At 31.7% G+C, this 21,807-nt stretch overlaps 1 protein-coding gene, 2 non-coding genes and 1 pseudogene across 4 annotated transcripts; 3 read left to right on the top strand and 1 right to left on the bottom strand.

The window, feature by feature from the left end:
• Positions 1-4,660: 4,660 nt before the first annotated feature.
• On the top strand, positions 4,661-4,733 carry TRNAK-CUU. The gene has a single exon. It is a non-coding gene; the product is annotated as a tRNA-Lys (tRNA).
• A 357-nt stretch (positions 4,734-5,090) lies between these two features.
• Positions 5,091-7,965, bottom strand: LOC106763886 (annotated as a pseudogene).
• A 2,265-nt stretch (positions 7,966-10,230) lies between these two features.
• On the top strand, positions 10,231-10,303 carry TRNAK-CUU. Its single transcript has one exon. It is a non-coding gene; the product is annotated as a tRNA-Lys (tRNA).
• Positions 10,304-15,975: 5,672 nt separating this feature from the next.
• LOC106774524 (cyclin-dependent kinase D-3) lies at positions 15,976-20,527 on the top strand. Of its 2 annotated transcripts, none has more exons than XM_022783498.1 (8): positions 15,976-16,164; positions 16,263-16,404; positions 16,947-17,245; positions 17,329-17,437; positions 18,156-18,281; positions 18,756-18,991; positions 19,075-19,386; positions 19,880-20,527. In XM_022783498.1, the coding sequence occupies exons 2-8, from the start codon at positions 16,300-16,302 to the stop codon at positions 19,923-19,925; spliced, it is 1,233 nt and encodes a 410-aa protein (XP_022639219.1). In that variant the 5' UTR covers positions 15,976-16,164; positions 16,263-16,299; the 3' UTR covers positions 19,926-20,527. The 2 variants fall into 2 exon arrangements, with proteins under 2 accessions (XP_022639219.1, XP_022639217.1); XM_022783496.1 differs by having other exon boundaries at positions 16,250-16,404.
• Positions 20,528-21,807: the final 1,280 nt, after the last annotated feature.

The following is a 21,807-nucleotide window of genomic DNA, read 5'->3' as shown; positions in this document are numbered from 1 at the left end:
GATAGAAAGAGGAAAGTGAGGTTGTTTATTTTATAAGATAGAGAGGTGAAAGTGAAGAGATTTGAAAGTAAAGTTTAGGTTTAATGTCTCAATAGGTCCCTATTTTCGACCATAATCTCAAATAGGATCCTTTTTTTTTGGCGTCTCAATTGGGTCCTTATATTTTTAAAATTGAATCAAATAGGACCTTTCCATCAAATTGAGATGACGTCGTTAAGAAAGGTATGCTGACAGTGTAGGTTTTTATTACATGGCATTAAAAACGTGACTGAATTATATTTTTTTTTTATTTTTGAATTAAAAAATGAAGTATACAGAGTCAAAACTTATGTTTAAGCAAGGGCAAAGTTGGAATTAAACCTAAAATTAAGTGTTGAAAGCCTTATTCTCATTTACATTGCAAAATTCAACAGTCAGGTGCTACAACACATCTGTGAACATAAAATTAAAAAAGAAAAACATTTTAGGGAGAAAAAACATTTTAGCCAATGACATGTTGCCACATCACCCCCTTGACACGTCATCATCATCCCTAATTCCCAAACCAAACCCTAGGGTGTCGTCAGTCATCGTCACACCACCAGTAACCACCTTATCGTCGCACCACCAGCAACCACCTTGTCATCACACCATCGCATCAGGCCAACACCCATCTTCCATGCGCAAGCATCTTGATCGTCTTCATCACGCCATCAACAGTAGTGTTTCCATTCGAAGCCACCACGCACACGCCATCGCCACCACGCACACGAAGCCTCACGCTGCGATTACTGTCGTCATTACAAATCACGTTTCTTCCACAAAACAATCCCAAATTGCCGATGAACCTCCACCGCAAGCCTCTTCGCCAAAGCGTCGCTGCCTTCGTTCTCATCTAAACTCCATGGACTCCACACCTCTGTCATCAATCTCGCACAACCATGGAAGCTTGTTCATTCGCACAACCTGCAAACAGAAAATCCAGAATAGCACCACATAGAAAAACCCCTAAATCGGGTTACAACGGAAAAATCTTTGTCATTCTTGCAACCCACACCACGAGGCGATGTTGTTTAGCTTGTCGACAACGTTGGATCGGAGTTTGGGTTTGGTGCATAGGGCGTTAACGGCGTTGGATTTAGAAGGAGTGAATGTGTTAGGTTTTGGGAAAAGAAAGGAACTAAAAGAATAAGAAGAAGATTATTACGGTGATGGATTGAATAGGGTGATTGTTTTGACTAGAGTTGATGAAACCATTTTCGCAATTGCAGAGAGAATAGGGTTTTCCCTGGAAAGTAGAATACGAATTGTCAAATTTGCCCTTTAATTATATTTCCACTTTTTTACTTAATTTTTTAATTCAAAATTTTAAAAAATAGAATTAACCGATGACACGTATGATAAAACTACACTGTCAGCATGTTAGGTGACACAATCCATAACGTCGTCTGATCAATTTGACGGAAAGGCTCTATTTAATTCAATTTTAAAAAAACAAGAACCTAATTGAGACACTAAAAAAGAAATGGTCCTATTTGAGATTCTAAACGAAAATAAAGACGTATTAAAACATTAAACCTAAAGTTTATTAAAGTTTGTAAATGATTTAATGGATGTGATAAAAAAATGTTATAATAAATAAAATTGTTAAATTACAATTTTATCCATATAATTAACATTAAAATAAAAGAAAACGTAGTTATTATTACTATTATAATAATAATAGTTACTATTATTATTATTATTATTATTATTATTATTATTATTATTATTATTATTATTATTATTATTATTATTATTATTATTATTATTGATAAAGGAATTCAAATAAAAGTGAAGGATATTTGTGTAAAATATTAATGTTGAGTTGTTTTTATCCTTTAATCTCTTCATCCATGCAAGGATGGAATTCAACATTTCTCCTTCAAATCTATTTTCACAAATCAACCCAACACTGCAAGTAAAAAACCAAAGAACTTGCTCTTAGTCTTTCACAAATTGTAAATCCCTTCAAATAACACATCCTTAACGTTGTTGTGTTAAGAAATAATATTTATGTTACTTATGGAATCGACATAAATATAAACGATATAACAAATTTTCATATTTTTATGCCAGTTATGCTTCAACTGGCATAAAAAGTCTCACTTTCATTCCATTATCAAATTCTTCAATGAAACCCTAATTCTATTATAAGCAACATGCTTTGCCTTGGCCTCATGCTTACCGTCATTGTCATTCACTCCTTGCTTTGGTTTCTCTGCTTCTTTGTTCGCATAAGTGAAGTTTGTGTTCTCGTTGACCCTGTCTTATTCTAAATATTAGTATTGTTGCGCACTTTGTCACTAAAGAGGTTTGAGACTTCGACACCAACATAGATAACCTAATAAACACATTGTTATAATGTCTCGATAAACACGAATAAACACCAATAACAAATCCAATAACAAATTAGTGTTCAAAATTGACCAAAGGGAGAGCAAAACTAAGTAAAGAGACCTTCACAAGAGCAAAAGCGACCACAAGCCAAAGGGAAAACACAATAGCAACAACCAAGTACAATAAAAGGAAAAATATGAAAATCACTAATAAAAAAGAAGAAACAAGAGTTAATACGAGAAAGAAGAATATGAAGAAGATAAAATACAAACAACACGTTAAAATGAAATGTGATTAGAAAAAAAAGGACGAAAAAAAATAAAAAGTTCTATATCGATTATAGTGAATCGACATAATATGTTTTTTAAATTAAAAATAATATAGGCATTCACTTTCTATAAGTTTTTTTTATATGTTAGAAATATAATTGACATATAAAATTTTTTACTTTATTATATCGTTATTATTTTTTATATCAGTTTTATATATAAGTAGTATAAAAGTTTTTTATTTTATTATAAAATTGTTGTTGTATCAATTTTTTATGTTGAATTTAATAATGATTAACATAAAAAATCTATCAAAATTAATTACAATTTCGTGTTTAAGGCATAATAACTTAAAACACATTTATTTCTTTCAAAAATAATTTTTTTAAACTCAATTTAAATTCATTTTAAGAAAAAAAAAGTGAATTAAAAAAAAAAAAAGAGAATTGAAATATATTATCTTTGCAAGGGAGGACTACATGCATGGACCATATTTTTTGGGACAAAGAAACAGTCATAGAGGTTTGTCCCTTTGTAATAATTGATGGGCAAATTCGTCACATAAGGCTATTATAGCCGTTAAATGTCGGTGAACGGCTTCTCCTTCCTCTCACTCCGTGCAAAAACTTTTACAGTTTTCTATCATTTCAAATTTACTAAAAATAATAAAGAAGAAAACATAGGACTTACTACTTCTTGAATAATTTCAACCAAAAATCATTATTATGTTAAAAATGATACTCCTATCACTTATTCAAATATTAGAAAAAACCCTATAAAAGAAAGAGATTGTCTAAAAATAACTTTAGTATTACTTTAATTCCTCTTTATTTTTAATCTTCAAAGAGTGAAAAATTTTTAAATAGCTTTTCAGAACATGTCACGACAAAGGAAACCAATAAAAGTATATGGAACCCACGTTTTTAATTGTTTGCCCCTCTTTGAACGGAAAGGAAGAGAAAGTAGCTTTTGTGAAATTAAAATATCATTTTTTTGCTATTATTACCGTAATACTTTATATTAATATATTATTTATTAAAATATATTTCAAAAATTAAAAAAAAGATGGAATTTTATATTTTAAAATACACAATATCTTATTAAACCATGTTTAATAATATAATTCTATTTATCATACATCTACATATTGATGACAAGAATTCTTACATATTTTTGAATATGTAACCCTAATTCCAACTTGATGATGATGTAGATGGTGACTCATAGAGCCCACATTCCCACAAGGTTTTGGAAAATAGAGCAAAAGAAAACCATCTTAATGTCTCTTTTTGTGACTATCATGCACATCATTTTCAACACAACTTATTATGGTCAACAACTTCAATAAGATCCACTCTTTCTCATCATCAAACTATAACTTTTCTTCAACTTAGATACTTCAAACCTTGTTCATAGCATCAATGATAGATTTGGGCCAATCATGCTTCCACAAAATTCTATCCTTTCTTTGCACTATATCTTCATCAAACAATACAATCCAAAACTAATGGCTTCATCTTTTAGAAAAAGTCATATCAATCCAAATTCATTTAATATTTCGTTTATATGGTCCAAGATTATAGCTTATTAGAAAGATATCACAAGAAGATGATAAATATATACTAAACTATGTAAGCATGACACTTATTATATTTAAGTTTACTATAAGTCACTCTTATTTTAAGTAAAATTTCAGGTTATAATAGAAAAAAATATGAATTATTAGGTTAAATATATGCAAAAATATGTCATTATGAAGACTCGAAAAGCTCCAAAAAGAAAATGAATGGTTTACACTTTGTACTGTGATTAATAGTCAAAGACTTGAGTCAAAAGTGACTGCCAAACTGATCCTTACAATTTACTAATACGTCATTTTCCAAAAAATTATCCACAAAAAGTTTCTGCTTTTTTTAGGGTCACCCTTATCCTCAAGGGTGAGGTCCCCAACTTGTAGGTAACGTTCGCAAAAGAAAAAAACTACAGAAAGAAACAAAACGATAGATATTAATTTCTCTAGAAATTTAAAGAAAGCCCGTCTAGCTCAGTTGGTAGAGCGCAAGGCTCTTAACCTTGTGGTCGTGGGTTCGAGCCCCACGGTGGGCGCTTTTGGTATATTCAGTTTTTTTCTGTGTTTGCGTTTTGGCCCAATGGGCTATCGCTTGTTTTGTTCTAATGGCCCAATTATTATATGTTTGGTCCAACTGTACATCAATTTAAGCAAATTTTTCCTTCATCTCATTAATATAAAATTTCTCATTTTATATGTAATTTGGAACTTTTTATTTTTGGATTACATAGTTCGTAAGTCATTTTTGGCTTCTCCGTCCTATAATTCGAAAGTCAATTTCCACTTTTTGGAATAATTTTGGTAGCAAAATCTCACTGCATAGTGCAGACAACAGAGAATATGAGTGTGTTCTGGTGTTGAAGTTGACTTTCCATAACCATAAATTGCCCGTGAAACATATAACCGAACACTGCTTCCGAATGTTGTCCCTTGAAAACAACTTCACAAGTTCCTATTATGGTGGTCCACCAAAACAAAACAAAACCGTGGCAAACATCAAACACTTCAACCTATTGCAATCAAGGGATACTTATCAAGTGAGAGGAGTGTTTGTTCAAAAGAGTAAAAGAAAGAAATCTAGATTATGCAACCACACATGGATGGTGATTATGATGAAAAGTTGTTTAGTTATCATATGATCTATGAACAAAGTCAAAGACACATGACTTTCTGATTTTATCATCCATGCATGGTTAACTTCTCTTGTCCTCTCTTATAAACACTCATCTCGCTTGATACACACCCTGCAATCCATGACAGAGAAAAACTGTATTTCTAAGCAAAAACATAAAGATCCAAATCTACAAAATGTCATGTTTGAGATCCTTTTTTGGCTCATGTCAGAGCTAAGATGATAGCATGGTAAAATGCATAGGTAGTGGTAAACAAAGAAAGAGAGATGAGTGGTTGGAGGTTGGTTGATGAAGAGTGATCAGAGATTTGAGATGAGTCCACAGCAAGAGGCATTCCATCACTGTTTAGAGAGCAAGATTGAGGGTAAGAGCCATCGGTGTTCAACATCAAAGCTCTGAGAACCCCTGAAACTGTGTGCATATAGGCTGTTCTATTTTTTGCCAGAAGCCATGTCAAGCCCATAAGCTCACAGTCTTTGTTGTGGATCTTGGTGGTCCTGTCTTCTTCTGCTTTGCTTGAATTTGAAGACTTCTTGTTAAGCTGCGTAGAAGTAATACTTCAATGAGAATATCAAAAGGGGTTGCATATAATACTTAGGAGTGATTACACAAAAGGGGTTTGGTGCATCAAAGCTTCTTAAATAGCATCTTGGTAGGTGTAACATCCACTCATAGCTGAAAGGGTCTCTCATATGTGCATATCAAGGCTAGTACACTACCTAATGCAAGGTTTTTAAGTTTGGCAATGTGGAATGATTAATTTTGTTAGCAACCCTGAATAATATTTTTGAATGCAGCAAAAAATGTGACACCTAGCATGAGTCTACAGATGACAATTTTTAAGATTCTGAAACGATTGCAAGGATTCTAGCAACATTTCTGCAACAATCAGAAACAAGAAAGACAAATCCAAACACTGCCACAAGTGATGTTGGTGTTATCTAATTCTCGAAACTGTGTGGTGCTTTCTCAAAAATGTGAACATGACACACAATAGAATGAATGACTCAGAAGAAGCAGAGAAGTCAAAGATCTATTGGTGTATATGAGGGAAAGAAAAAGCACAGAACTAAAATTCTATATTAAGAAACCATCATTTATGACCAGGACAGGCTAATAATAAGAACAGTCCAATTGACAAAATTTATGGGGTCTCAAGCATTTAACAAATGACACTATCTGTCATAAATCATAATAAAAAGAAAGCTAGTTTCACACAAGACCATTTTATTTAAGTCATTTTCTTACTTGATCCAAAAGAGAATTATCTAAAATGACTGATGCTGCTAGCTAAACGGTCCTCTTAATACCAATAATTCAGAACTACAGCTTCATTTCAAGTACCAAGATAATGACATTGCACTTATAATTGCTTAATATATCCCAGCTATACTAGTTTATTTAAGAACTTGATTTTTGAGACATTAGAGTCGATACTGGTTTCTCTAAACTCTCATGGTACAAAAAAAGAAATAGTTGCTGAATCAACCATCGGTTCCATCCATGTTCGTGAACCACACAAAGTCCAAAGGCGCGTGAAAACTATGCAAAAACTTAGAAAGCAACCAACATCACAAATAAGCAAAAGCATGTCAAAACTTTACTGAGTACCAAACATGAGTGAAGATGAAAATGAAACCAAAACACCATCCTGATCTTCAATTTTCAACAAGATCCATCAACTTTCAAGTCACAATGAACTAAGCAAATGACACCAAAACATGAAGACAATACCCAAGAGAAAAAGAGTAAGCTTTGTTTATGCATATATATATATAGGGAAAACTCACCAAATAGAGGGTATTTAAGCACTTAGAGCACCCTCCAAGACCTGGTAAGCCATTGACATCAGTGCTACTACTCAAGCAATTCTTCTCCAACCTTCTCACACTTGCATCCCCCGAAAGCTCCCCACTTTGGCTAACAGAAAAAGCATCTGGGCATGTCAAATGGTGCAGCCTAATGCCACAAAAGCAATAAACCACATCACAAGTCTCATTAGGCTTGGTGAGTTCAATTCCCCTCACTTCCAAAGCCTTTCCTAGCTCATTCACACAGGTTTCTGAGTCATCTGGCAGCAAAGGCATCATGTCATATACTGATGTACCGTGGCCACGAACACTGCTATGCCTATGGCCCACCATGCCCAGTGCAGTAGAAGAATATGCAGAATACAACCATGCTGCAAGCACTGGGCAGCACCTGCTGCGGTGGAGCTCCATGTCACCACCACTTTTGGCACCACCACATGCACTCTTGATCCCATCAAAGAGCTCATCTGAGAGGGTAAGAGGGCACCCTGCAACATCAGACTGTTCCGGGAATGCAGGGATTGTTGAAGGCTTGGATGGGGTTAGCAAAATGGGTTTAAGGGTGTTTGTTCCTGCTGAGTCAGGGTGGCACGGGTAGCAAGGGAAGAAGAAAAAGATGCAGAAGAGGAAAAGTGTCAATGACATGGTGTTAATTCAAGAATGAAAGAGTATATGCTTAAGCTGAATGGAATGAAATGGAATGGAAGAAAGTTCCTTTCTATTTCTCTAACCAAAGAGAAGAAAATGTGGTTTGTTAGTATAGGTTTTATGGGTAGGAGCAACCAAAGGGAAAGGCAGAGAAAGATAAAGGGTAAAAGATGGTGGGGTTCTTGTATAATATATATAGAGATAATAAAAAAAGGAAAGAGAAAGTGGCGAGGTTGTGGAAAAAGTTTGGCAGTATGCTACCTCGTTTAGATCTAAAGTACTCGACCTGAGTAAAGTTAAGACAAGAGATTGGAATGCTGAATCATGAACAAATCAAACATCTAATTCAGGTTTTCGATTTGGTTTTATGTGCTCTCATACCATGTTATTTAACACAGTTTAAGGTAAATCTTCGCATAATTGACTGATCCGTTGCATATAAGTGACATTATAAGATACTTTTTTTTAATCCAGATAGCTTCATAGTTTAAATTTAGGTTTAAATCATGTTTTAGTTTATAAGTTCTGATGTTCAATTTAGTCTTCGTTTTTTAAAATGTCAACCTTTAGTCCCTATGATATGAAAAATGTATTAAATAAGTTCTCGTGAGAATACTTAATGAACAATAAATCACAAGTTTTTTTTTACCTAGGTATCCAATATTTTGTCATTTGTTAACGGAAAGTGTTATGAACAACAAACCATTTAATAAAAAAACTTGTGATTTATTAACGAATAAGACTGATTTGATACATTTTTCATATAATAGGGACTAAAGGTTGACATTTTTAAAAGTAAAGACTAAACTGAACATCAGAACTTAATTTAGGAACAAAAAAGGGTTAAGCCCTTAAATTTACTAAAAAAGTTAGACTTAAAATTATACTACTTGTATTATTCTCATCATTAACTCTGGACTTATCCACTCAAAGTCACCGTTATTCTGGTTAAGTTTTGGATTTTGTGGATGTTTTTTCTTTCCTAAATTAATGATTATTTTGTTTAGTTGTGTGTTGTTTGGATTAGGGTGTGTGAAGAAGAGTAGGTAAAGTATATTTAATTCATGGCATTGTGAGTGCAGAGAAATGGTTAGAGTTTTCACATGATTTGAAGGTTCCTATTGAATATGAGTAACTCAGAAGTGCCCATATCTTAATTGTTTCCAACAGCAGTTGTTGCAACCTTTATTCTGCTCTTACTTACCCTCCCTCGTAAACCCTAATCATGCTAATCATTTGTCTACTATTTACGTGTTTTTAGTGTTAAAAGTTTCGTCGATTAATTTAAAATATATAAATGAATGTAAATTTTATTTTAAAAATTGATTTTATAAGATTGAGTTAAGTTTAACGTATAGTATTATAGTTATAATATAAAGATAATTATAAATCTGTGAGTAAAATTATTCTAACCTAATATGTAACTTTTACTATTATTTCATGTTAGTTTATAACTATAATGTTAGACATATTTAATCATTAAAACTAAGTTTACTAACATTGATTCGATCTCATTCATTATTCAATAACACTTCTGTGTATTTCAGTGTATTTCTATTATTTGATTGCATCAATCTTGCATTGTCGTAGTAGATATAAATATTTTTCAAAATTTATCAAAGACTAAAAAACTAATTAAAAAGTATGTAAGACGAGCAAAAATATTATAGAATTATAAAGGAAAATGATATTTTGATACCAATTTTTGACACTGCATACGTGTCAAAACGTGGTTGGACAATTTCAAATTAAAAAAAGTTGAGACAAGGGCATATTTAAAAAAAAAATCAAAGTTTTTTTTTTTAAATTTAAAATGGTCCAACCACATTTTGACACGTCTACAGTGTTAAAATGGTGTCAAAAAATTAGTGTCAAAATATCATTTTCCAATTATAAATCCATTTAAATGCATTCTCTTTCTATGGATGTATGTGTTCATTGAGTCGGTGAGTAACATTAATTCGTAATATATTTTAAATTGTACATATTTTATAATTTTATTTTACACTTAATTATATTTTAAAACATTTGAAAAATATTATAAATTCTAAAAGTAATCAGATACATATCAACAACACACATTAAAAATAACCAATTTCTTTAACAAATAAAAGATTACAAATCACCCACTATTTTTTTTTTCATATATAATATTTTTTTCCCAGTAGTAATAATAATAATAATTTTTATTATTTTATGTGAAACTAAGATAGTATCAAATAATAAAAATTTATAACATATTAGTGATTAAAACAAAAAAATCCTTACTATGCAAAAGATACATAAATAGAATTTCAATTCTTACTTATCAAGGGTATTTTAATTATTGTTTTTAGATTAAAAAATATATTAATCAATGAAGAAATTCATATTGCAATCAATTTGATTTTCCGTTGTATTTTAAATTATAAAATCATTTTTGTTTTCATGTAACACAAAATGCCCGTCTAGCTCAGTTGGTAGAGCGCAAGGCTCTTAACCTTGTGGTCGTGGGTTCGAGCCCCACGGTGGGCGAATTTTCTATATGTTTTTCTAATATTCAGAGGCTTAGCCCAATGGGCTTGGTTTTTCCTCTAATGGCCCAACTACTAACTATTTTGACCCAATTAATAACATTTTAGTGTAGTAAAATGTTCGTTTCAGTTAGTAGAGCCCCACGGTGGGTGTATATTTTTCGTTTATTTTAAAATGCGGAGGCTTTTCTTTTTGAAGCTATAATCTGGCCCAATGGGCTTGCTTTTTACTCTAGCGGCCCAACTTATAACTTTTTAGTACAACGGAAAAGATTATTTTTTAACTTTTATACTTTGTAAAAAATATTATTTAAAATATATTTGAAAATTTCTGTATTGATTCGAAATTTATTTATTTTTATTACGACGCAATGTTTATGAGTTAATTTAAATTATATCTGAAATATTTGTTTTGAAAAATTTAATATTTATGATCCTCCCAAATACTTTATCTTTTTACGTAGAATATTGGTTAATGATTCTTTTCCTCGATTTTTTTTTTTTTAATTTCTCGTTTCATCATGTTTTATTGATCTTAATTTTAATTTATTTTTAATAAATAGGTTAATATAATTTTTTCCTTTATTAATTTCATAGTGACCACGTTATTACAAATATATTTATTGTGCCATCATTGTTTTATTATTATATTAATTATTTTTTCAATAAATAAATTAAATTAAAAACATTGAATGTAATGTGAGGAAATATAAAAAGTAACCACAATGAAAACTAATTTGAATGAGAGGATAGAGTAATTTTTGACTTATACGAGGTTAGATTTATATTATAAAGATAAAGTCAAATAATACAATCAAAATGAAAATTAAAGTTGAATATTTAACCCTAATTTTTTATTCTTGATTAACAATAAGGACATGTAACCATTCTATAAAAAGATAACGAGACTTAGAATTGAGAAGAATAAATTCGATCATACCATTATTATTAACAATGAGCTAATCAGAAAATAAACAAATATTAAAACAAGAAAAAATATTGAAAATATTTTGTTAATATATATATTTTTTGTTTAAACTATATTTTTAGGAAACCTTTCCATGTTTTACAATATATTTTATATAAGAATATATATATTTATTTACTGTTTATATTTAAAACATTGTGATTGAGATATAATGTGACATCCCAATAATATTTGCGTCATGCATATAAATTAAAGACGTCATCAAATATGATAATGGAAAGCAGTCAAGAATAATTAAGGAGTTTAGTTTAGGATTACAGTAATCCAAGAAATTTAGAGGAAATAAAAAAAAACGTGGAAATAAAAGTGTCTCAAAATACAGGACATAAAAAAATAGCATAAGAAAGTCCTAAAAGCTAAACAGCAGCAACGTCTTCGTTCTCCTCCAGGACGTTCTCCACAGATACCTCATTCTCCTCTGCTCACATCCATAAATGGATGATCATCGTAACAAAAAAAACACACACATACAAATCAACCAACAAACAAACAAGGGTGAGCTAATTATATAAAATCATACAACTGAGATTAAGCATGTATCATACAATAATAATTCATAACAAACAGTTTAATAATACAACCTAAGCATGTGAATTTCTAGACTTGACTCGTCCGGACTTTAAAATGATAGTCGGGCTATGACGAGTCTTGCACCCGTGGTGACTTATGAAACTTGGGTTCCCCACCCTGCCACAGTCACGAGTTTAGTTCGTTCCGCGCCTTGAGGCATACTGGGAGCCCCCAAGACTAAAGACCTCCTACTACTTCTCACCACATGGTTCAACCTCTCTAAGTGAGTTTGATTGACCATTAAAGCGTCAGAATGACTCCCAAGGCTAAGCCCCTACTTTCATTTTAAAACACTAAGGATCTCACCGAGAGATTCTACATTTACCACCATCAACACACTAGAAATCATGTTTTATTCCTTCNCAATTCACATATTTTCAAGTTAACAACATCNCCTCAGTCATAATTTACATTGTAATCATTCCACATTCATTTCCAAACAATAACAGATCCAGAAGAACCACTAAACAACACAAAACCCAGTGAACTCATACTTAGACCTGGAAAATGACTTTTAAACCATCGCCAATAGTTCCGGAAGGGTCAAAAACCCCCAGAACGACCTAAGGAACGTCCAAAAATGATACCCGGAACCCCGAAAACCACCTAAAACTGTCCTGGATGATTTTGTAACAACAATAATCGACATGAAACATGTTTTGGTACCTCTTAGACATATCCACTTGTTCAATTTGAATTATACAACACTAATATTGACATGAAACATGTTTAACCAATTTAAACTATTCCTATAGTGATTCTAATCTGACCTAGGTGTGAATTTAACTCTAAAACATTCATTCCTAAGACTTAGGAGTCCTACTTCAATTCTTCCATTTTTAATGTGTTCTAGCTCAATTTTATGCCTCACACAGGTTCCATTTCACTAATCTAAGTTAACTAAACAGCCCAAACACCCCCGATACCCCAGACACACAAATTCACTAGGCTAGTTCCCTCCTCCCAAACTAAATAAAATCAATTTAAGCCACTGATCCTTTGCCTAAGGGTTCTACTCTCTCCCACCTTCTCATACCCCAATTGGTCAACGGGGTGGGAACAGATGTCCACCGCAGCGGACTCACCTTCGTCACCAACACATATGACTAGTCACAACGTACTGGACCAGACCAGGGCTGCTCTATGATCAGTGACGTGCCAGCTCTGGTTTTTAGGTTCCCTCTATCCTACCAACAAATAAGGCATCCTAAACACTCTAAGTTTGACTCTCTTAAGGTATTATGATCATTGTACTGTTTTCTAGACCTCCCTTCCCTTAAACCAGTGCCTCACTTCCACTCACAGACCTAGTTCTACACAGCCCAAGTCCCTCATCAAAATAATAGAGCAACAGGATTTCCAGTAATCCAAGACAACTTCAATATATCAAAATTTCACTGCCCATTTAATCAAACAGAGCCAGTTCAGTCCCATACTCATTTAAATCAACCAATCAGTATGACAATGGCAAGAAAACATATTAGGCTCATCAAAATCAATTACAGAGCCTCAAACGAAAGCAGTATAAGACATAACAATTCCAACAGGCACCCCTTTTTTAGAGCACTTCACAGTCACATAAAACAAGCAAATAATCAATAAAACAGATTCACAGTCACATACACTTGTATCAGTTCAAGAATAAATACAAAGAGAATTACATATTTTATATATAATAGCTCCCCTTACCTGGAAACTGAACAATAAGCTCACTCCACACGCTCCTATAGTGCTCCAATAATTAGGGTACAAGTGAGAAACTGCGAATTACCAAATAGGTGATGGAGTTTAGCTCTTTGAGCTGGAAAAAATTTAAAATGATAGAATAAAATTACGCAAGACTCATGGAATAAAAAAAAATGAATTCTAGGGCAAGAACAGAGAAGAGAAAGAGGGAAAATCTACTTACCGTGCGGAACGGGGAAATGTTCGGTTGGAATGGAAGCTCTCTGAATCAGGAACAATTTGGTAGCAAAAACTCAGAGATTGAACGATTCAATCTTTTGAAACTGTAGAGAGAAAGCAGAGGAAAATTAGGGTTAAGGTTCTGGAGTTTCTAGAGAGAGAAAGGAAATGGGAAAAATGAAGTTTCTGACTTTTGGCTAAGTCCCCCAAAGGCCCTAGTGCCTTGGTCTGATGGGCCTAGCTGCCCTTTCAGAAGCCCAATGGCCTTATAAGTTAAGGGGTCCTTACATATCACAAATATTTGATATTCTATTATATTTTCAAAACTTAAAATCCTATTAATTCAATACTATGTGATTTATTATAATAACCAAATGTCATGATAAATGTGCACATAATCCAATTTTTTTTTTTAAAAAAAAACACTTACACTTATTTAAATTGTCTTTAAAACAACTTACTAAAAAAATTCAATAGAAGAAAGGCAACCCAAGCATAAGCTTTAAGTAATTAATAAAGTATACTCAAGATTCAAAAAGGTAAAACCCGTCTTTTAGATATTCAACAAAAAAATGTATAATTTTTTTAACACTTTAGCTCATGATAAAAAAATCTAAAACTTTTTTAGTGTTAATTGTTTTAAATCTTTTAAAAAAATTCCAAAAAACTTAAAAAATAATTTTTAAACAAAATTATTGTATAGATCAATCATGAACAAAATAGTCGATCAAAATATTAATAAGATTAATTATAAAAAGTAATTAAATTAACTCTAAATCAAGTTTCATTATATGAATCGAAATTAGACTGATCTTAATGAAAAATTCATTATAAAAGTCTATAAATATAAATTTGATATTCAAATAATTGGTTAATTTCGATATACACAAATATTAATTTGAATGTAAAAATCTTAATCTTAACTTCACAAACCGAAAAGAACTATCATTTTTAATTTTCAAACTCTTAAGTTATCATGTAATATCTTATGTACTAAATTTTCAACCAACGCAAAGTTATGAAATTTATACAAACTCTACGATTTCACAACCAAAATAATATGAAATTGCCCTAAAAAAAGTTTGGAGAGAATCTGAATTTGAAATACATTCTCTCTTTATTCCAAATGCTTTTACACGTAATGGAATGAATGCCTATCTTTCAAATTATGAATCAAATCCCATCTTTGACACTCCTTTATGCAATATCATAACTTTTGCATAATATAAAAAAAGATTTATATTACTATTTTTAATAACAACATTTATCCTTCTAGCAACTCTTCTAAATACTAATAAAATAACAACTACAAACAAAATACACTATCATCTTTAACATTTCTAACTCTTTGACTAATCTAAATATTCATGTTTTTTTTTTCTTTCACCTTATTGCTTTTTTTATTCCTTTATGTTTTATTTACTTTTCTTCTATGATATTCCTAAATTATCTTCATTTATCATATTCATCCTTTCAAAAATTAATTTATAAATCAAAACATGAATCATCATATTAAATATCTTGATTATTGTTATTCATGAGGTGGATAATTAAAAATAACTCCTCCATTGTTAATCAAAACCAAAAGCAAATTTAACAAATACTCTCAATAAGAGACACATGTGAAACAAATTTCAAAGACTTTTTAATGTACTTGAGACCTTACCTCAAACATCTTTTTATTCCAGCACATACAATTATTAGAGTTAAGATTTTCCCTTCTTAACATAAAAACTTGAAAAATCATTAAACCGAGAACTACTCACAATGATATGAACATCTAGCATTGCTCATCTTAGAAAAATTCCATTTTTCTTCTAAAAATCAAATTAAGCTAAATATTTAAATATTATTGTTGAATAAAAAGACACAACCCTTTATATTAGAGACACCTTAGAAATCATTATAAACTTTTATCATAGCAAAATTCCAAACAAGCCATTAATTTTCGAAAATCTATAATGTAAACATGTGGGTCCTAACTTAGGGAGAGAAGAGTTAAATGTTAAACAAAAATTTATTCATGAATCCAAATGAAAAAAGAAATAAATATTAGAGACCTATCAATTATTGTCCATAAATTTGAGGAACTAGAAAGGTATTTATTGTGAATAATAAATAAATAAAACAACTTAAAGCGCGTTTATTATATTATTTATTTTATTCAGTAAAATGGGTGTATGAGTGTAGCCGTTGCACTTGTCTAACGCTCCCTCTCTCTTTTTTTTTTTTTTTTCTTCTTTCTCTATAGCTGTTCTTCACTATATCTCTCTCTATACCCTCCCACACACACCACTCAGTAAAAACGCTGTCAACACAACACTCTTCTTTCAGGATAGCCTTTTCCAGTGACCCATTTGTTTATTTTCAATTTTTCAGTTGAATTTCAACTGCAATAGGTAAATTGCGATTTTCCCCACCAGAAACCCTAGCCATTTCTAGATGACCCACTTGTAAATTCGTAATTTTGTTGCTGAATTTCAGCTGTGTTTGATAGTTTCTTTGCATCTTCGCTGCCAATTTTGGGGAAAAAAATGTCAGAACTCGATCTGTCCAAGAAAGTAGCCGATAGGTATCTCAAGCGTGAGATTCTGGGTGAAGGTACATATGGGGTTGTGTACAAAGCCATCGATACTCAGGTAGGTAGCTTTTCTCTAATGTTTACCTTTGTTCTGTTCGAAAAACAAAGTAAAAGAACAGTTATGAACAAAATTAGGACGATGTTTTTAGGGAAATATGTTTTTCTATGGATTGTGAGAATTGGGTCTGAATAAAATTTGGAACTTGGAAAGGAGTTGAAATCTGCTGTATTGAAGGTTGGTTGAGAAAATCTTTGGGTAAGAGGAAAATAAATCTTCATCTAGAACCTTAATGTGGAAAGTGAATGTGTATGCATTTTAAAGTTGTTTAAAAATGGATTTGGTAAAACTATGCATTTTTTGTGGTAACTTGCAATTGGGTATTCCAGTTTCCGTTTATTGTTCTTTTTGTGTTGGTGGTGGCTACTATTTGATTTTATTGCACTGGGTACTATTTGATTGTATTGTGGAATTATGGCTGCACCCGTCTTCATGAACTGGCCTTTTATTTAATAATGATGATGATATTACAATGGTACGGTTATTATTATTGTTGTTATCTTGTGGGCCTTCTAATTATAATGTATTCATTGCATGGACAGACAGGGCAGACTGTGGCTATTAAGAAGATCCGGCTTGGCAAGCAGAAAGAAGGAGTCAATTTTACAGCTCTCAGAGAAATTAAACTGCTTAAGGAGCTCAAAGATCCAAACATTATTGAGTTGATTGATGCCTTTCCACATAAAGGAAATTTACATCTTGTGTTTGCCTTCATGGAGACAGACCTTGAAGCTGTTATACGGGACCGGAATATTGTTCTTTCACCTGGTGATATAAAATCTTACCTTCAGATGACTCTTAAAGGCCTTGCTGTTTGCCACAAGAAATGGGTTTTGCATAGGTAGATTATGTCACTTACATGTTCATTATAAGTCATTACTTGCGTTTAGTTCCGAGCTCAGAGGTTTTGTTATGTATTTACAGGGATATGAAGCCAAATAATTTGTTGATAGGATCTAACGGACAACTGAAACTTGCGGATTTTGGTTTAGCTAGGGTATTTGGAAGCCCAGATCGCAGATTCACTCATCAGGTTTGCTTCTTTATGCACAATATGTTGTGAATCCTTTAAGAAAGCAAGATTAATCCCTAAAACTAGAGGAAGGACTTTGGAATCGGACCGGTTTCTTTAATTAATATCAGCATTCTGAGTAAATTGTGAATTTAAATAAAACTCAAATAATCTGCTAATTATTCCACTTTCTTCATATTCTGCAATAATAAAACTAGGAAAGTTTCCTAGAATTTGGATGGTTAGAATTTTCATGATTGGAAAATAATTCTCCATAATCAAATTTAGTGTTGTATGATGCTTTAGTTCAGATTTGTATGAACACACAATGTAAGTCAAGCTTCGTTTACCATGAAATCTCTATTATTACTGCCTGATTTTGGCCCAAAACTTAAAGAAAATAAGGGAAGGAAAAAGAAATATTATGGATGAAAAAGTATGGACATGCAATTAGAAGTAGAAGTATTCTAGATTTTTGGTGAATATATTTTAGGACGGTGGTTCTTTAGGATAAACAATTATTTCATTTCCTGAAGAGTGGAGTACTTTTTGTTGAGTCAGTAAAAGATTACTTATCAGCCTCTTTGTAACAAAAGTGTTTCTTATGAATATCATGTCTTCATTGCCTCCTCTAGATATTAGCATCCGTGTACCATTGAACTTATTAAGTTTCAATCTTATGTTTGTACCTTGAACTTCTCTTAATTGGTATGCACTTTTGACACTAATACATGAATAGGTGTTTGCAAGGTGGTATAGAGCACCTGAACTATTATTTGGTACCAAGCAGTATGGTCCAGGGGTAGATGTTTGGGCCGCAGCCTGTATTTTTGCTGAACTTCTTCTTCGTAGACCCTTCTTGCAGGTAAACCAATATTGTCATGGTGATTATGATGAACTAGTAAGCAAAGGATATATATTCACTTTTTGTAGGTTAAAAATTAATCAATAGATCCCAAAACTATTTGGGAACTTTTAATTATGTCTAAACTCAAAAGAAAATTCTGGAATTCATGGATTGTTTTCTGGTAATTTGACCATTTGCATGAGAAACTATTAAACCATTTTTTGTGTGTGTATGATATTAACTATTTGACTTCGTCTTTTAGTTCAAATTGCACTCTGAATAAAAAACCTTTAAAAACTGTTTTACTGCTTAGAAGCTGTTGGATATGGTGCTTATCTACATTATTGACACTAACTTTTGCTTCCATGTTATTCCTGTTCCGATAATTCTTTTATGTCACTGATTTACTTTTTAATTTCAGAGTCTGTATTGTTTTTGTGTACTCAGCTATCCTTCTGGTGATTTCATGAGTTTGTGTTTGTGATTTGGTAGGGTTCAAGTGATATTGATCAATTAGGAAAAATTTTCGCAGCATTTGGAACTCCATCTCCTTCTCAGTGGCCCGATATGATCTACCTACCTGATTATGTTGAATATCAACATGTTCCTTCTCCACCTTTGCGTTCTTTGTTTCCAATGGCAAGTGACGATGGTTTAGATTTGTTATCAAAGATGTTTACCTATGATCCAAAAGCTAGAATTTCAGTGCAGCAGGCATTAGAGCACAGGTATGTACTGTAATCATTCTCTTAAGAAAAATAGTTTCTTTCCTTTCTTGTTCCCATTTTTAATCTTTGCCCTTCCATTTTAGGTACTTCTCTTCTGCACCTCTGCCCACAGATCCTGTTAAACTTCCAAGACCTGCTCCTAAGAAGGAATCTAAGGTTTCGGATGTAATTTCAAACGAAGGTCCTACGGTCTTGTCACCTCCTAGGAAGTCTAGGAGAGTAATGCCAGGGCGTGATGGGTCTGAAGGCAATTCTTTGCAAGGAGATAAGTTTGATGATAGTGTTAATGTCAGACAGGCAGCTGCTGATAATACAGGCAAAAATGAGCCAGTTCCAATGTCCCTAGATTTTTCTCTTTTTGGATTGAAACCTCCAAATAGACCTACAATTACCAGGTAAAACATGTTGATCCTCCTATCATTTCAAAGTGGCCTAATAGTTTGTAATCAAGGCTCTATACATGATGTTAAATATTTTAGTATAAAATCTAATCTACTGGAAGAGTGTGAAGTTAATAAATTGTGCTGAATTTAAATGATAGAGCTATGTGATAGCAGCAATGCTATCAGTTGTTACACACCTTATTTCTGTGCTAAACTTCTTATGTGGCAACTTACACTTTTGCAACCATTTTGATTCTCAACCTTCTGCATGACTAGGATGTTGGAGACCCAAAATGCTGTTAGTGTGAGTGAGGTGTTAATATTTTTACTTTATATGTAATCCATCAAGAGTCTCATGAGAAGCATAACGGGGAAGGGAAGTGTAGAGTGCAATTTCGTTTTTTCTATCAGAGTTGAATAATGAAAGTTTATGCTAAATTTTTTGTCTTTCAATTTATATTTGTAAGTGCTATTTAATTGATTAATTTTATCTCTTGTTCTGCAGTGCTGACAGATCGCATTTAAAAAGAAAGTTAGATCTAGAATTTTAGCAACCAGGATGAAATATTCTATGATGGTTGCATCAGTACATTGAGAAAAACACTACTTATCAGCTTCGCTTGTATGTCATTCCTTCCTTCTCTCTCTGCATGAAGCTACTATGATTATGTTGATCTTTAAAGGAAGAAGAACGTAGCAGTGACAGCGGAATAGCATCTCACTTATATAGTAGTTCAAGAGAGTTGAAAGTAACTATCATAGATTAAAAAAATAAGCAACCGTACTCTTTGGATCCCTTTGCTCTGAATTTTTTATTCTCAGCATTCAACAGAACTTGTATCTCTTCATGGATGCCTTGGTTGAGGGCTTTTTCTTGAGCCCTTGTCTGACGCTTGACAAAGTAATGGTGGGGAAAACTGGATGTTAACATTGATTTGTTATTCAACACAAAGAGAAATTATTGTTTACACTCAAAGTGTATAATATGTATTTTCTTGGGGGGGTTTCAAATAGGTTTTGCACTGATCAATTTTTATTTTGTAGACATTGTGGTTCATTTTGGCTGATTGCATGCTATTCTGGCGTGCTGTGTTTCAAATGTGCAGAACCTTGGTTCAGTTTTTGTTTAACAAGCTAATGATTTTGACATTCATTTCAGTGTGTGCTTAATTTACTGTCTTATAGCACTGTGTGCTAATTAATGCATTGCTGATGTTTCTTATAGCAGTTTTAGATGGAGATGCTGTCATGCATGTTTGTGTGCAAATTAATTTTGAAAAAAAAAATGTATTGTTTTTCGAAAGTTGTTTCAGAAAGTTAGGAAAGAACAAAAGTTATATAATAATCACAACCAGCTGATGCAGAAAATGTTTTTATAAGGTAAAAAGGAGTTTATAATATTTTTGTAAAGAAAAAAACTATAATCTTTATAAAAATTTGTAACATTGTAATAACAAATTAAAACACCTAAATTTCTACAAATCATAATTGCTAAATGTTATAGAACTTTTTCGTTCTAATTACATATTCCTTTTTTCACAAAAGAATCATTGTAGAGAAACTTCTTTTAACTAATATAATGACTATACAAAACAAAAACACTTAAATAACAATTAATTTTAGAGACAGAAAATAATTAGTGATTATAGTAATTAATTAGTTTTTATTTCTAAAATTAATTGTTATTTAAATTTTTTTGTTGTAATGAATTAAAATTAAATATAAAATAAATAGTTGAATATGTCAATCTTTGGATAAGTGTTGTATAAATATTAATTTGTTCGCACATCATTTTCCAAGAGATTTGAATGTACCAAAGTGTGATAATTTGATGTACGGGATTTAAAATATACAACATCATAATTCAACTGTGCATTGTGTCAAGATAATATAAGGATAAATCATTGTGAAATATTATGTGTGAAGATAATAATACAAGGATAAATCATTGTGAAATATATAAAATTAAATTAACATTTTAAAAAATTTATAAACCCATATTAACAAAATAAATTAACCTTATATAAAAGAACAAAATTAAATTAAAAATTTAATTATTTTTTAAATAATTCAATTTAAAAAGTCACTATATCGAGGTTCAAACCCAACCAGAAGATATTGACATCATTCTTGAACCCAACCATATCATTCTCTTTTCAAAATCTTAAAACAATAGGTCTTCAGGTGTTTTATATTTATATAATGTTCTATTTTCTCATTTCTATCTGATGTGAAACTTAGACTCACACATAGATTTCAATAAATATAATATTCATGAAAAACTTAATTTCTTTTCATCACTCAATATATAATATTTTTTAAATTTTAAACGTTAGAAAATTTGTGTAATAAACGAATGTCTTCATTTCTCTTTGTAAATTGGAATTCTCTTACTATAAAATAACAATTTAAATCTTGAAATTCCTCCCTTCA

The sequence above is a fragment of the Vigna radiata genome, chromosome 1 (genome assembly GCF_000741045.1).
Source record: "Vigna radiata var. radiata cultivar VC1973A chromosome 1, Vradiata_ver6, whole genome shotgun sequence".
Classification (NCBI taxonomy): Eukaryota; Viridiplantae; Streptophyta; class Magnoliopsida; order Fabales; family Fabaceae; genus Vigna; species Vigna radiata.
Note: the sequence above shows the minus strand (reverse complement) of the source record. Positions and strands in the feature narration are given on the sequence as shown.

Coding starts and splice junctions, on each gene's coding strand:
- LOC106774524 (XM_022783498.1), top strand. CDS start 16,300: ATGTCAGAACTCGATCTGTCCAAGAAAGTAGCCGATAGGTATCTCAAG. Junction 17,246..17,328: donor AAGAAATGGGTTTTGCATAG/GTAGATTATGTC, acceptor ATGTATTTACAG/GGATATGAAGCCAAATAATT. Junction 18,992..19,074: donor CAGCAGGCATTAGAGCACAG/GTATGTACTGTA, acceptor CTTCCATTTTAG/GTACTTCTCTTCTGCACCTC.